The sequence below is a fragment of the Anoplophora glabripennis genome, unplaced genomic scaffold, assembly GCF_000390285.2.
Source record: "Anoplophora glabripennis isolate ALB-LARVAE unplaced genomic scaffold, Agla_2.0 scaffold1045, whole genome shotgun sequence".
In the NCBI taxonomy this organism is placed as follows: Eukaryota; Metazoa; Arthropoda; class Insecta; order Coleoptera; family Cerambycidae; genus Anoplophora; species Anoplophora glabripennis.
Window position 1 is genome coordinate 72,546 of NW_019417144.1, and position 17,409 is coordinate 89,954.

At 31.7% G+C, this 17,409-nt stretch overlaps 1 protein-coding gene across 2 annotated transcripts; it reads right to left on the reverse strand.

Moving 5' to 3' along the window:
* Positions 1 to 2,471: 2,471 nt before the first annotated feature.
* On the reverse strand, positions 2,472 to 10,446 carry LOC108914991 (dolichyl-diphosphooligosaccharide--protein glycosyltransferase subunit STT3A). 2 transcript variants are annotated; one of them, XM_018720930.2, is made up of 9 exons: positions 10,345 to 10,445; positions 10,103 to 10,270; positions 9,803 to 9,970; positions 9,389 to 9,747; positions 7,972 to 8,163; positions 7,509 to 7,901; positions 2,952 to 3,561; positions 2,740 to 2,892; positions 2,540 to 2,688 (listed from the first exon to the last, which is right to left on the reverse strand). In XM_018720930.2, the coding sequence occupies exons 2-9, from the start codon at positions 10,200 to 10,202 to the stop codon at positions 2,540 to 2,542; spliced, it is 2,124 nt and encodes a 707-aa protein (XP_018576446.1). In that variant the 5' UTR covers positions 10,203 to 10,270; positions 10,345 to 10,445. The 2 variants fall into 2 exon arrangements, with proteins under 2 accessions (XP_018576447.1, XP_018576446.1); XM_018720931.2 differs by having other exon boundaries at positions 2,472 to 2,688; positions 10,103 to 10,446.
* Between the last annotated feature and the right edge of the window lie 6,963 nt (positions 10,447 to 17,409).

Consider the following 17,409-nt stretch of genomic DNA (forward strand, 5'->3'; position numbering starts at 1 on the left):
AACTCGCACAATTCATTTGAGAAACATTAAATATGCAGGTTTCTCGTACCTCGCCCCTAAATCTGTAGTTTTGAGGCGGTGGTCATGATTACTGTCGTGCAACACTAAAAGATGAAGTGGGAGTAGCGCATATTTACTATGCAGTTTGGGCTCTATTTAGTCTACGTAACCAAATAAGAGCTATTCACTTTTTTTTTCTTATTAGACGTAATTTGCTTATGTGCGGTATAAAATTTTGTTACCTACATACCGTTTCTTGCATTTTTTAAAAGATTGTAAAAGTTTAAATTAGAAGGCAGACTAACAGCACTTGCAATGCTATTTGTTGAAAAATCAATGATTCGAGAAATATCAAACTTTAAAAAGAAAAATTGAAAAGTTTATTTTGGGCAAAAGCAGAATGGACTTTCACTATAAAAAATAATATTGAGCACATTGCTGTATATTTCAGTAGTATTTAAAATAAAACCACCTAATTAGAATTTTTCCGTCTTTGTACCTAAATTTTTCCGTCCTCCGTCGGTCATAAAAATCTCAAATATTGTGAATGTAGTGGTACAATTTTTATCACAAACATATTTTTTTGATATCTACACAAATATTGTGGTCCTCTGTTAGACTTTTTTTAAAGTTCAATGCATAATGGATTTCACCGATTACACCAAATTATTGAATTGAGGCCCCATATTAACTACTGTAAAGATTTAAGTTAAAATTCAGTATGCTAGTGAACAATTCTTTGCATTATACAGGATGATTCAGAACTTATCCAAAAAAAAATTCTGGATGTACTCTTACAAATACAATTTTGTAAAGAAAAAATCAAAGAGAATGATTTAAAAATACACTTCTGCATGGCACTGGAAACTGATCCACTGTAAAACCTGATCTGGCACAATGCGACTTGTGGTTTAAATAATAAAATAATTTGGCATACCTGATGTTACAACTGTTCAAAATTTTGTCCACCGACGTGTAAACACATTTGGGCTCATCTTACTCAGTTTCTACGAACTAACACAAATGCTGTCATGTTTCACCATAACACAAATGCTTAACCATAATATAAATGTTTTCTTGCTTCACCATAAATTAAAACGATATCCATCAACTCCGAGTTGCTATATACGTAAGCCATATTTGACACCACTACTAAAACACTATTGTAAACACTATGGCAACGACTGTAAAATCAGATTTCAGTATTCGCAGTCGCTGAGGCCACGTGGCTCTCCACACGTATTACAAATGATGCTAGAAACTACAGTTGTCCAGCTATGTAATGGTTGAAAGTACTACAACTTCAATAATTTTTTTCTCAGAAAATGTACGGATTTTATAATTTTTTTTTACAATAATGACTTAATTTCTCATGGCACATCTATTTCCAAGTTTTTTGGATAAGTTATGAATCACCCTGTGTACATTTTCCTATACTCTATGTGTACGGTTAAGTCAAAGAGTAAGGATTATAAAGAGGAGACAGATAGAAAGAGAAAGTAAATCAGAGAGAGATAAAGTAAATAAGTCCAATTTAAAGGGACGTCAAACCAGTGTAAGATCAAACTTTTCGGGTAGAGATCGACAAACATCGGCGTACAAAGTTCACTTCGTCGTGCGTAGACGAACACAGCCATCCGAAAGTTTTGGTATTGTTGCCATTTTACTGTGAATGTGTGTGTTGTTTGTTTACGTTTACAGAAGTGTTGTGAAATATCATATTATTTCCTATTTCCAGTAAAAAAATAAAATGGAAGGAATGAAAAGAGTAGCGAAAAGCGAAGTGGTGGAAAATATTGCATTTATAAAAATTGCAAGAATAGACAAAGTGTTAATACAAATATAAAGTTTTTTAGAGATAATTTTGTCTAAAATTTGTCTATTACCGCCTCCCACATCACAACGTACGTAATTTCCAGAAGTCAAATAGACTTATGCGTGTTAAGGGGACGGGGACCTACAGCTTATAGTGGAATCCGAACCACTTCTTGGGGATAATTTCCAATAAAAAAATATTTATATATTTTGTAACACTTTATTATTATCATTTTCTGTACTTAAATACATAGGTACTCAAAACAAACAATTTTTATGAAAAATGGCTCTATTTAAATTTATTTTTACTCTCTCATTACTGATGTTTCAAACCGTTATGTCACTATAAACCTCAAAAAGACGATGTAGATATACTATAATCGTTACGTGTTTTACCTATTATGTTAGTATACAAATTAGGGAATTTCTGTAAGTTGCGGCATCGCTGCATTAACATTTGTGGGGTATATACATTATTTTGCTAAAAATATGGCAACCGCCCAAAAGTCCAATTTAAAGGGATTTTTAATCCAAGGTCAACGGTTGTAATATTAAATTATGAATGGACTGTCTTCTCTTTATAATCCTTACTCTTTGGTTAAGTACTGGCTTATTTTTAAATCACTATTAGTACAAATATTAAATAATAAAACGAAAAGTATGTTACATATTTATTTTATAAAAGACAAATATACAAAAATATTTAAGCAAAAAAATTAAAATACTACACCCCCCTGTTTGGCAAGTCCTTCACTTTATATATTCGCACTAACCAATGCTCTGTTGTGTAAGCTTCTTCAAGCACATCCAATTCAAAATCTTTATTTCCAATTTCTGCGCCTCTTACCCTATCATAACCTGGAGGCTTTCCACCTAAAAAAGACATTATGAAGAAAACATGTGGGTCTTAATGTAGTTTGTTACCTTCTGTATACACTTGCCCGAATCGGTAATAACACATTTTGTACATAAGACAATTCAATAATGTTTGCGAACCCTCCTTGTCGACTCTAAACTCGCCATTTGATGAGTAATAGTCCCATTCCTTTATATGTGCTCCTCGATCAGTGCTGCCCCCTAAGATGATGATTAACATTTCATATTCAATGATTTTTTTACAAACTATAAGTGCTTACCAATTCTCACCATCCATAAGAACTTATTGATGTCATCAGAAGAATAACCCGTTAAGCCACCAAAAATTACAAGAACGTAATCAACATCCAATTCTTTCATTATTTCATAGGCCTTTTCCTCTGAACTCGCCATCGCTTGTCCGACTCGACTAATATGGGTGTTATTCCAAGTATTATTGTCTACCAGTATAGTTCGGTTAGCCATAGCAGTTATTTGATATCCGTAATCCCACCAAGACATAATTTTAGCATCTTCTGGAGTGTTCATTTTCAGCCAATAATAAGCTTCCCTAAAGTCATCAAAAATGATTCTGCCACCGTCATGGGATCGTGCGCTCAACACAATACTTGGAGAGCTGTAGGCCTCTGAGGTGACCCAAGTACAATGGAAAGTATAGGAAATTAGAAGGAGAGTAATAACAGCTACAAAAGTAGTTGATATTTCATTTTTGAGAGTCATGTTGGATTCCTGTTTTTTGTGTTTCTTGTGATCCAGTTGTTTTGGAGAATCGGTATTTTTCATAAACTTTGTAAGCAGGTGAGATACAGTTATACCACTTAGTATACACATAACAGGTGCCAATACCAACATTAAACGTACCATCACACCCTAGAATAGAGGTTTATTCAACTGTTACATTAAAAGTAGTAGAGTTCACATAAATTCAGTTTTAATTTTGATTATAAATTATGTTGCGGTATTTTGAACAAAAATTATCATAAATTATCTCTTTTTTGTGGATTTGAACATTTATTAATAAATACCTAACTTACTTTAATAGGTTTACTATTCTATGGCGCACAGAGAGTGTTCCAATTTGTAGATATATAAGCCACATATTAAGGAACAGAAAATCTTTTTACATGGACTAATCAAAATGAAAAATAATCTACATAAAGTCAAACTTAAATCCACTTTAAATATTTTATATTCTATATACCTTAAAAAGTAGCATATTAGGCAGTTATAACTTCTTTAATATTGCAAATCCTACCAATTTTTTTTGTGGCTAATTTGTAAATAATTATATGGGCAATATTTTCTTTCTAAAATCTAATGAGATCAAGTTGCTCTACATCCCTTGGTATGGCCTAATGCATTTTTTTTCAATTATAAACAATGAAGTTGCAAAAAATTGCAAATCGTTTTTGCAAAAGCGCGAATTGCCCTCTTTTTTCAGTATTAACTAAGGACACTTAAATGAATAAAACACAAAATGAAATTGTTGGAAATAGTCCACATATTAAAATTTTATATAGATTTAAAAAAAAAATTACAGAGAATTTACACAATTTATAGAAATCTTGAAGGGTGTAGAATAACGGTAGAACAACATAGTGTTATTACATTATGTAAATAAATATCTAAAACCATTTTCCAAAAATTGGTACCCAAAAAAATCATAGCAGGTGGATTTTCAACTTTGTGGAATTTATAGTTTTCAAATACAGTAAAAAATTGATTATCCTGATCTCTCTATTATCCTGATCTCATTTTTGGGAGCACTGTTGTGGATTTAGATCATTTCTCAATAACAGAAGTATACGAACTGGAACCGATTACTATTGAAAATCAATGAACTTAATCTGTGTCAATCAATTTATAAATCTGTGATCAAACATATTTATTGATTCCGCGATCAATCATGTGTGTCGTCCAACTCAAATCAATAGTTCCAATTGTACCATTAATGATTTAGAGAGGCCTAACCTAATTGTATGTAAACTTAATGTTCTAGAATGTTTAAATATTTTATTTGCATTTTATATATTTATTTTAAATTGGTTTTGAAAATTATAATAGAAAAAGTTTTAAATTAAATAAAATATGTATGAACTTCAAATTATACATGTCATTCTGTTATTCAAATTTTCGAGTTTATACTGTATGTGCCATTTTAGTTTATATCAAAGAAAAATTTGTTTATAAAATGAAATATTGTCACTATATGAAACTTTCATATTTCATAAGTAAAAATTTGAGTGATTTTTCATATGTGCAAAACTGTAACTTCAGCATTTTTTCACCGCTACTTATGATAGCTTTGGACTCATCACGGAAAATATCAACTCAATGTTTGATAAACATGTATGGCGTCTATTTGTCTCATACCACTAGGGACAATGAACGTTTGCGATTTTGGCGGTACAGGACAAATGTATCACACATTTTTTTCAAGTGTTTGATTAACATTTTCTCTCTTAGAGTCCATGATGATCCATTATGTTAAATTTGACAATGAATGAAGCAACAGAGAACACCAAATACTGATATTGGACATACAGGTTGTATCACGAAGAGGGCCCAGTAGGATCTCAAACAGTAGTCAGAATTGAAAATTTGTATACAGGAGTTTATCTAAAAGATCTATTAAATGAAAATAGTGTCAACATCCTCGCACTTCTGGTTATATTTACACATGAACTGTTAACTTTGGATATAGAGAACTATTTATCATTTTTAAGTAAATTTAATTGTGTATCCATTAATGTAATAATATACAGGGTGTACCATTTGAAATATTTGAGTAAATTCAACTTTAACATGACAATATCGGTCACACATGCTTAAACATTCTGTATGAATTTTTGAAAATTTGACATAATCTAGTTGAATCCCATTGCTTTTAAATTATCCATGCCAAATTCCATTAATAAATAAAGCTAAAAGTCGGAGTTATTTTGTTCTCCAAAATCACTTGCATCTCTCAATTTTTTTCGAAAATTGATAACTTGAAAACTGTCACATTTTAACCTATAGTACCTTATATCAAATTAGTCTAGAGTTGACACTATTTTCATTGAATAGATCTTTTTGATAAACCAATGAATACAAATTTTCAGATTTCAATTTTGACTACTTTTTGAGATAATACTACTGGGCCCTCTTCGTGATACACCCTGTATATACCCCATATAATTGTGGATATGTTATAAAAATTATCAAGGCAGATATTTTTTTTAATAAATAATAATAAATGTGATATAATCTCATTTATTTATCAATTTATTATTTTAAACGCGTTAATAAATTGCTTGAAAAAAAGGTGTTTTTAAAATTTTTCATTTATAATAAAGTTTATGTTTTCCAAACTTTATAAACTCATTTATTTACTAACTTTCTGTAAGAAAAAAAATATAGACAAATATATTTTTTTAACAGGTATAATACATCTTTAACGTCATTAATTACCAACTGGATCAATAAATTCATCTGCTATTAGAGGCTCATTTTTCGCGTCTAGTCATTAACAGGCCATAGATGTACACTTTAAAACACATATAAATAAAGGGAGAGTCGGGAGAATTGCACCAAACTCTAGGAATGGATTCTACATGTCAAAATAGTAAGAAAAAACTCAAATATTGTTATGAGATTTTCATTTGTTTTAGCATAATTACAAGTTCTAAAAATTTCAAATCAGTCATGTTCCAAGTTCAAAGGTAGGATATTTGTCAGTGTCATTTTATAATTCAACAGTTTAACATGCACCTGTGATGGCATAATTTATACTCAGAATTCTCATGTATGGCAGACGAAAATCCTCACACAACACTCGAAAGTAATTTTCAGCATAGGTTTTCGGTTAACGTGTGGTGTGGTATGATCAATAGTTATTTAATCGGCCCTTTCATTTTATAGAATCGATTCACAGGAGACCATTACTTACAAAATGAATTACAAGTACTACTAGAGCTGTATTTGAATAAGAGGTTTCTAGGGTGTTGGTCATGGTGGTCCTATTAGTTGGCCTCCAAGATCTCCAGACTTCACAGTATTAGATTACTGTTTATAGGGCTAGTTCAAAAACGAAGTGTATAAAGTTAGAGTGAACACTCAGGATGTATTAATTTGATGTATCATCAATACTGCATCACTTACTAAAGAAAGATAAGCGCTACAGACGCCCTTCGTAGAGGAAGCAGAAAGTGTTTAGAGGTCAATATTTATTTTATTTGAACATTTAATCAAAGCATGCTATGATATGAATATCAATAAACTATTTTTTTTATTGAAATGTATGTCATAGCTTCTTATGATTTTGACAACTCACCCTGTATAATGTTCCAGGAACTTACAAGTGTGTGTATATGAATAGTCCCTCTCCAATCCAAATGATAAGGTTTAAAATTGCAATGTACATGTGAGTGTTTCCGAAAGCCTTCACAAGAACATGTATTTGGGAATATACAGTTTTCATTATGTGAACATAACTAAGTAGGCACAAACTTCCAGAAATGCATGTGCCACTCAAAACGGATGTTATTTGCCCATAAATAACACTATACATTCAATACCTCCATTAGAATTAAAATTCAGAGTTAAAAAACTGTGATTATGTGTGGCAACAGTATTTAGAATGTGGTGTTTAAACGTGTGCATAAAAATTTTGTGTTTCTAAATCTGGTTAAAAGTGAATGTCTATGGCCTGCTATTAATTAATGTTGAAATAGTCTAATTTTAAAGCATGATGTTACTATTACAAAAATTATATACATAGTTCATCAAAGTTATTAAATAAACAACCGCAGTAAACATAATTTTAAAAAACTTACCGCGAAATAAATGCTAGTAACTCCATATAATATCATAAAAATATTAGCATCGGTTAGCTGTTTAAAGCAAAAATACAAACCAGCTGGGAATAAAAACACTAAAATCTGTAGATCAAAGTAAAAAGAACTCCATGAGGTAGGCTGATGTTCAGAAACACTAGCAATAATAGGTATATGATTTTTAGCATAGGATGGATCTAACAGGGAGTAGAATCTCCCTGTCCATGGGGAAATTTTTCCAGAGAGAGTCAGTATAGTGCCAACTACCATAGTTAATATTCCAACAGTGTACAATAAAAAAGTATATAGAGTTTCAAAATCATTTTTCGACAACTTGCTGCATATGTAGTCTACAAATGCTATGATTTGACATAATCCAAATACCCCTAAAGCCTGAAAAAAAATATATTGTAAGTTATATTTTTTGACAATTAAAAATAAGCCAGTTAAGTTATTAACTTACCAACATATGTTCAGAACTCTGAACTGGTTGAAAACCAACAAAAGAAATTTGCATGGATAAAATGGTGCCTACACAGTATAGAGTACTATAAGCTACATATATTCGATGGGAAAATCTTCCAGTCGCCATAAGCGTTAACACATGCAACGGTATTAAATTAATTAAGAAAACATATCCACCCCAAGAGGACACCTAAAAAGAAATTTCAATTTGTATTGCATAACTTTTGTCACAGGTCCGGGATCAAAAGTTACAATCCCCAAATCATGATATGGGCTGTGTTTAAATGTATGGTTTTAATTTTTGTAATATTATAACGATGATAAAGGTTAATGGTATATCGCTGTTTTATCTTTAGCTTGCCGCAAGTGTTTGAAAGACTTTCTTTATATAGAAATTGAATATATAACTTTATTAAACAAAAGTGATGGATACCTAAAATAAGGGGTAGTTGTAGGGTGTGACATTTCTCCTAAACTTTTTTGTTTTTACCTATTTCTTTTTTTATTTACGCGTGCCTAATTTTGTTAAATCGAACGTTACTGGAGAAACCCATGTTAACATAAATATTTATATTTAATATATATATTTACATTCATTTATAAAATTTTATTACATCAATTTTTGCTTTAGGATCTCACTCATTTCAAATAATATCTATAAGACAAGCATTTAGTTGTGTTGTAGCTTAAAAAATTTTAAATTTAGTAGTTTTGTAGCAAACTTTCAAGAAAATATTTTAAATATAGGCTATCTTGAGCTCATTTTAATTTTAATCAAGTGATGCAAGTAGTTATTTTATTAAAATTGTATGATAATATGTTGAATATTTCAAAGCTTATGCTTTTCCCCAAGATGAATTTTTATTAAAATTTGTGTACACCAGGTGAAAGATCAATTTTGCTATGAAAATTTATTAAAATAAGTTTTCTCTATCTCTGAAAATAAAAAAGTTAGATGGCCCCACACTTTCAGTACTTTTCTGGTTTTTTATGATTACTCACAAAGTTGGCCATGGATCTCAAATTTGTTTTTACGAGCATAAAGACCTCAAAAATTGCAACAAAAAAAAACATACAAAGATTTTTGATGTGCATCGTGTATTAAGCAAGATACATAGGAGTGGCCCTCTTATAGCAGACAGTCTGTATTTCATTTGAATAATACTGTATAAATTAGTGCTCTGATGCTGTAAGTCTGTTATATGAATTATATAGGATATTTAAAACATAAAAAACATATATATTACTTTGAAAAGGTATATCTTTCTTATTAATCATTTTCGAAAAGTTTTATAAAAAAGTATCATTTTTTAGTATATCCTGAAAATATCGGGAAACAATTTAGGACTACGCTGAATAAAAGAGCACAATTTCTTGATTTTACCTTATTTGGAATTATTCTCTCTAAGACTTACCATGTAAAAATAAGCCAAGGCTGTAAGTGTACCCCATAGAATTGTCCCTGTTTTAACAGCCTTAATCCATGTGTAGTAGGTAAGCAACATACAAAATATTGCAATACCTTCATTATCGTAACTTCCTGCTACTGATCTACTAATATAACCAGGAACGATGGAAACAAATGCAGCTGCAACTAAACCTGCTCCTGCATTTTTAACTTCTTTTGTTAGGAGATATGTTATAATGGTAGTAAATGATGAAAATAATGGAGCCAAGAAAACACATACATTACGAATATCAATTGTTATATTCAATAACCAACATAAATGATATATTGCAGCTGAAGTTACCATTAATCCAGGATATATTGTACCTATAATATTAATTTTATATTCAATATGAATATTTTTATGTATTATTTTATTTACCTCCAATAATTCTACCTAGTGGATACCATGCTCGATCATCAAACCAGTTATGAAAAGAATAGAAACCTTGTTCTGCCAAGTATTTTGTTGTACGATAATTAAAATATGGATCAAATTCATGGATTACACTTTCGAATCTTAGCACAGAAAACAATCTAGTTGCAAAAGCTAAAATACAAAATAATGTAATAGTTACAATGTAATATATTTAAGTAGATATGTTCTAATAACTAGGTAACTTTAAAATTATAAAACAGAACTTTAATACAGGATGATATTTTACAAATTTGTTCGACTTACATAGTATAGCAGCCAAAGTTAAAATTGAGAGAGTTAATAAGGTTTCTTGTTTTTCAGCACTTTCAATTTGTGTTTGACTCTTTTTCCCGGTAGTAGACATTTTTAAGTATAGTAAACAGTCTTAACTATGATATGATTTTTTCATGAAAAAGAACAGATTCCTACAAACTAAAAATAAGGTTATAAAACAACACCAAAACGTTTTACTTTTAGATAAGTTTTTTATATATGATTTGAATTACTTAAAATAAATCTTAGAATGTTTTTCTCTATCACTTATTCAAACACATTTTGATTTTACTGTGTACGTCACCTACACCGGCTTCAGAAAATCAAGATAACTTTAATAACAGCAGCTAAAACTCGGGAATGTCCGGCCGGGCTCGAACTCGGAATCGGCAACAAGAGCCAAGCGCACTACACTCTTTCATACCACTCCTACTCAATTCTAGTTGACATAAAATCGACGATCTACGATTAGAAGAAGAATAAGAATTCTTTATCTAGATATCTGTATAATTCATAGACTTTATAAACTAATAGGTCTATATGATATAATTATGTGTCTACATTCCTCTGAAGTCTATCAAATCTATACGAATTAACAAATTATACAATTGATAAAGGTGCACCTATAAAATAACCTCCTAACTGAAAATCTATCATCTTGAGGGGCCAAATGCGTCGAATATAACAATTTGAAAAATTGACTTAAGCTACCTACCTAAAAAATGCTTGGCAGCTGAATGACTTTTGAGAGCCGAATTCATCTTTACTTTAGACAGAGGCGTCGATGTTGTTTTTTTAAGATATAAATACCTACTTAATCGATAATAAGTAAATTATAGAAACTTTTTATTTGACAAAGATCTAATAAAATTCACCAATCCACATTTAACAACCATAGAAACACATACATAATTCATACAAATTAATACAGGGTGTTCCTAAATAAGTGTCGCAACGGAAAACTGTAAATTTTTCTTAAAAGGAGAAACATTTGTTTCCTCTTTCATTTTTCTCTCCGGGCTTTTCGAGATACACGGTGTCAAAACTTTTTTTCAGATTTTTGCCAATACCTTAGGAACCGTTTGAACTATAGGACTGAGCTTGTGTACACACATTACCACTATTAATAGCTACTTGTTGCAAATGTTGTTAAATTTCGTTAAATTTGTTAATTATTACTATCTATCTGTTGAATTACAAAAGATTTTTGAAACGTTAGCAAAATGTTTGTTTTTGTTCATAAAAAGTAATTTTTCTTGAAAACGGTTGACTTTAGAGCAATGAACCAAGAGAACTCTTTTTGTGTAAAATTCATTGGCGCTTCAGAATTTGCTGTCAAATGTCAATTTTTCCAGTGGCGTAAACGTTAGGAGGGAAAAACCCTTACGATACCTTAAAATCTCCACCACTGGCATGTTCAATGAATTCGAGAAGGGTGCGAAAAAGTAGCTATTAATAGTGGTGATGCGTGTACAAAAAATCAGTCCTGTAGTTCAAACGGTTTCTAAGATATTGGCAAAAAATTTAAAAAAAATGAAAGTTTTGACACCGTGTATTTCAAAAACCAAAGCCCGGAGAGGAATTTACAGAGTTCCGTTGCGACACTTATTTAGGAACACCCTGTATGTACCTACTAGGTACATACTATTACCACTATGTTAAAAAAAAACATGCGACATTGACATTAGGGTTATTCAAATATGAGTATTATTAATGTGTCTTGCCTATCTACAATAAATTTGTAGAAAAATAAGTTTATACATATAGTGTAGTAGTGTAGTGAAAGAATGCATTGCGAAGGTATGTATTTGTTGCAGCTAAGAGAAAAACTTCCGCCTACGTTTTCGAGTGTGTTGAATCCGAATTTGAGGTCCGTTGAATTTCTAATCCTGCGCATTCCCGCAATTGGCCAAAAAAACACCCCTTTTTTATTTCGGGCCCCAGCGATGATTTCTGTATCCGTTCTCCCCGTTTTCGGTGGTGCTGATCATGAATATGATGATCAGGATCCCCCCCAAAACTCAGAAAACTACCCTTAACTTTAGTTTTTCTCCTAAAACCAATCTATGCTCTTCCTCCCTTTTCAAAGGTGCTGATCACGATTATGATGGTCATAATCCTCCTCAACTCTAGCAATCCCCAACCCCCTCGAACGGGCCAAAACTACCCCAATCTGAAAACAGTTAACAGTTAGTGGAAGGAAATCAGTGAATTCTTTTTGTTCTGTAGATGCGTTTAAGCTGAAGAAATGAGTTCTTTGTAATTTACAAGATACTAGGAAAGTAGGCTAGTCGGCATTCGCTTAGCTTCCAATAAATGAAATATAATATATGAATAAAATGTACAAAAGGAGCATATAAATATAGGTGGAGAGAAGATTTTTCGGAAACTAACACAATATATTTAGGTAATATTTTCCATTATCCAGGCAGCTATTATACCTATACAGGGTGTCCCACCGGAAACTGCGTCGATCGATATCTAGGAAGGTACTGCTCCGAAAAATTTGAAAATTTGGCAACATGGCAATGTCAGTGGGGCGAACACAACTAAAATATCTAAAACCCTCCAGCACTTCCGGTTATACCGGAAGTCGACACCAACTTCGTTATTTTAAATAGGACACCCTATATAGGTATACAGGGCTGGAAAATCGACATGGTCCATCTGCCTTTACATGGGAACCCCAAAGTAAAGTAAAGAAATCCGTGCGATAGACAAGGATAGCTATAGTGAAGACGTTTCATAATCTGAGTAGTCACCGCCCGTTTCGGGTTAGAACTATTCAGATTATGAAACGTCTTCAATGTAAACATCCTTGTCTATCGCACGGATTTCTATGACTTACTTTATCGCTCTCACGTAACGGCCGATGAACCATGGGGACTTTCCGAACCTGTATACGTATTACTGAATTTTCAGATTCTACGTGAAATTTGAGGGTTACTTTATTAAATATTCCCTAGACTAAGGAGTTATAGAATTTGAGATTTGACAGATGCAAGGGTCCGCGGAGATGCTAGTAGTAGTAGTAGTAACTCTTTTCAGGAGCGTGATGTCAAGGGTATTTTTGGTACCTGTAAAGGGCATAGGTAACACTAAATTATGCTATACCAACAAGTTAAAACATTTAATATTAGGTGTTTAATTTTTGCTGTTACATATTTATTTGTTTATTTATTTATTTAGTTGGAAACAACTGCCAAAACAGGACGGAGCCCAAGATATAATACAGATTAAAAAACAGATAAAATTTACATTAACATAATTAAAACACAAATTTAAACAATTAAAACACACATTTTGATAACTTCAAACAGCTATAACATTGTTAACTTAAATAGAACACCCTGTATTTTTTTAATCTGTCGTATGCAGATTGAAATTTCCTTTCAAGCCATATTATTTGGGTTGCCGTTACTACCTACTTTTAGAGATATTTACAATTTTCTATTTTTGGACACTTTTCCTCATATCAGACCTGTTGTCAAATTGGCCATGACCAGAAACACTCCAAAACAATTAAAATAACTTGACATTTGAAAATCTCGCAGTTTGTAGTAATACTAGCGAACAGACCTATAAAGTACGTCATAAAACAATTCCTTGATATATAAGCAAACTTGATATAATGTGGCAAATACCATAAATTAATTCAAATTGTTCAACTGTTACTTCATCCTCTAAATCGTTTAAAAAAAGTTCTTATCTTTGCTTCTTCTTTCGTTGTTAAAATTGGCGGTACAGTAGCTATCAAACTTATTTAAGTACAATTATTAAGTTGAACAATAAAATGATTGAGTTACAAACGCAAACAAATAAAAAATTACATTTCCAAAATTTATAAATTTTTGCAAAAAATTATGTATTTCACGTTGAGCATAGACATTTATTTATTTATAAACTCGAATTTTATTGTTGTTTTATAATAATATCATCATAGATATATGTTTTATACCTCCAGTCTATTGTTTTCTTGGTCGTTCTTTGCACGATGTTACTTACCTACTTATATGCTTATATTTTAAATAATAGAAAACCACGATACGATACAAAAAGTACAGTAAGTTTGTAATTATGTCAATATATATCATACTTTTCGATCACTCTATATATTTCTTTCGAAAGTATAACTGGTTTTTATAGCATCTTGTTCTATAAGTTACAAGATTTCGATACACATCGAATAAGAATCGCTAGATTATTAAAATATTTTAATGTGCATCGGTCTCAACATGGAACAGTGAGCCAGTATTCAACTGAGCCTTTTGTAGCATTAATTGTTTTTTTTTGGACACTTCGAATATAGCTGCATCTGTATCCATATCGCTGTCTTTAGTCTTTGCCTTGCCTAAGCACCTTTAGTAGGTCTTACTGGAGTACCTAACGTTTTTAATAGAATCTTCGCTGCAGACACAAAAAACCCTGAGCAGATTTGGATTACTGAGAACTGATTTGATCCTTTAGGATCTAAGGTGCAGGCACAGAAAGTCCTGAGTGCATGCGACATTAGGTTGATGATCTAGGCCTCGAGTGGTGTGCTCACACAAAATGAGTTTAAAGTAAGCAATGAGCTTTATTTGTATAAAGCAAAGAGCTTGAAAGATAAGAGTCGTACTGAGTATTGGTCAAATATACGTGCTGGTTGATGACTTTAATCCAAGGGATTTTCGAGGTTTTTACTCTATTTCTTATTTGAAAAAAATTGAAACTGCGGCAGTTTTTTCGAGCGTCTCGTGGTCGCTCTGCCATTTAGCATTGACCTGCATTATTGTCGTCTGCTATAGCTCCGATTGTTGAGAAGCTCAAAACCTTGTGGGTACACATGTTTGCATGTGACCCATTTTAAGTAACACGTTATAAGCGTCAGCCTGACGCAACAGACGAAAATCTGCATGCGGGACACACACATTAGGGTTCCAGAAAAAGGGACACGGCAGATTGGCGTCAGGGACTAGATACTGATACTTGCGAACGACTCCACCAGGCACTCTCCAATGAACGCTCGCCCCGACATTTCTCTTCACAGCACTTTTGTTTTCAATAAAAAATACTTTTTATTTACCGTTGAGAGAGAGTTCCAATTTACTGCACACTCAAAGCAACCACCAACCTAGTCGAAAATTATGATTTTCGTACCGCGCCTTCTGCTTCATGAGGATGATGGACTAGATACCTTCGAACATCAGTAACTACTTTTGTCGAGGTTGCCAACACGTAGCTGATCCGCATATGGTGTCAAGATTAAATTCGAAAGTTGTGTGAAAATCGAAATCAGGACTTGATATACGACACATTTTTATGCAAATGCTTTGTCATTGAATTTCTTGGTATACAACGAGCCATATATGATGAGTTACACAAAGAGAAAAATGTTTTAGGAATTGTTAACGAGTCACAAAGTGTGGAAAATATTACGTCAACATCAGATTAGGAATCTGAAATAAATTTATTATGATACTTTTAAAAAATAATAGTGGACTAATGCACATAGGATTTTTTTCCGCTTTATTATATCATATCATTTGAATTTCGTAATTATTTAAATGATACAATGATCCTATAGGCGGATGAAATGGTCCAGTGGTCGTCTGACTTAAATCCTTGGAATTTTCACCTATGGGGAGTGAGGACATGTTGTGAAACATTAGTTTATAAAACAGAAGTGTACACGTTAGAGAAATTGTGGACTAAAATCAAAAACCTGCAGATATCATGCCGACAAGATGGGTATGTTGCGAAAAGCAGCGCGGTAGACCAGAACAGTCAGATCTTCTGAATCATTGAGCACACCGCTAGTAGCACAACTGGAGTCTCTATGACGTTTTGAAAAATGCTGCCCCTAAGCAAGTGTTTACGTCTTTTCACCATGAAACTTTCTATGGAATTCTCGACATCGTATCAATATAACCTGCATGTTGCATGGGTTATGTTAGAGTTAACTCTAAGAATTTCTAATATGAAAGCTCTTTATCTTTTACAAAGGTCGTTCCACTAATCTGGATAGTATATTGTAGCGATCATTTTTTTTTTTTCAATATGCAAAACTCGAAACATCCGAGTTCTAAAAATTGTACTTTTTGTAAAAACATAATTTAATAATAAACAAACGGAAAACTAAAGTGATGGCTACTATTAAAAATGATAAATGAAACCATTATTGGAGAACAAAAACTAGAACAAATAGAAGAATTTAAATATCTTAGAATTATCATAAATGTAAAGAGTATCCAAGAAAATTAATTAGGAATCAAAATTAAAACAGCAAACAAAACTATGCAGTGAACTACATAAAAACTTCTAAAATAAAAAAATTCTAACAAAATTAAATTGCTTGTGCATAAAACTATCTACACATCGATCTTAATATTTGAGAATTGGGTAGGTATTGACAGATAAGCAAGGAAAGATATTGTTGAGAAAAGAAGCTGGATTTAAAAAAATTTGACAACAAAAGAAATAATATTAGAGAAGTACCATCACTAAAATATAAGGTAGAATAAAAGAAACTAAAATGAATGGGACATCTTTGCAGAATGGACAATAATAGTCAACGAAAAGAAACAGAAAACTAGAAAACTAGGTAAAAGCCGAAGGGAAAGGCCTAGAACACCGTTGGGACGATAGTGTTGCTAAAATACTGAAGAAGCAAGGAAAATTATAGGAGAAAGCTAGAAACGTGATCAATTGCGCAAGCTTATTGAAGCATGAAAGTAAAGATATAGAAACCTCAACACCTCAGGGTAATAGTATAAGATGATGCTGGTGACGATATAAACAAAACTAGTATTCAAATCTTTCTTTTTTGATTACTACTATATTTGCTCATAAAATTTATTTTAGTTACTTATCCTACACAATGCCACAATCCTAAAGGTTGCCATTGAAAAATAATTGAATGTTGCATAAATATGCACTAATAAATATGCAACATTTAATAATTTTTTTAGGTATTTGTTTGAGGTCAAAAGAAAATTACCTTTCACTTTCATCTTTGAAAAAATTTTTCTAGGTGAAAGAATAGAAGAAGATGTAAATAACACTGTAAAATTCAAATAGTAATCAGTTTTTTTAAATGCCTAATATCTAAGTTCCTAGTTTCTAGTTTAGAGTTTCTAAATGTTTTGAGTACAATATGCCATGAAATTGGGATAGAAAAAAAATTGGGTATGGCGAGGAAGATTTATCAATTTATCATTTTCCAATTATTATATATTTTTAATACTAACTTTTATACTTTTACTTTACTATAAACTATACAAATCAGGCCTAAAAATTTTCCTACAACTCTCATTTGA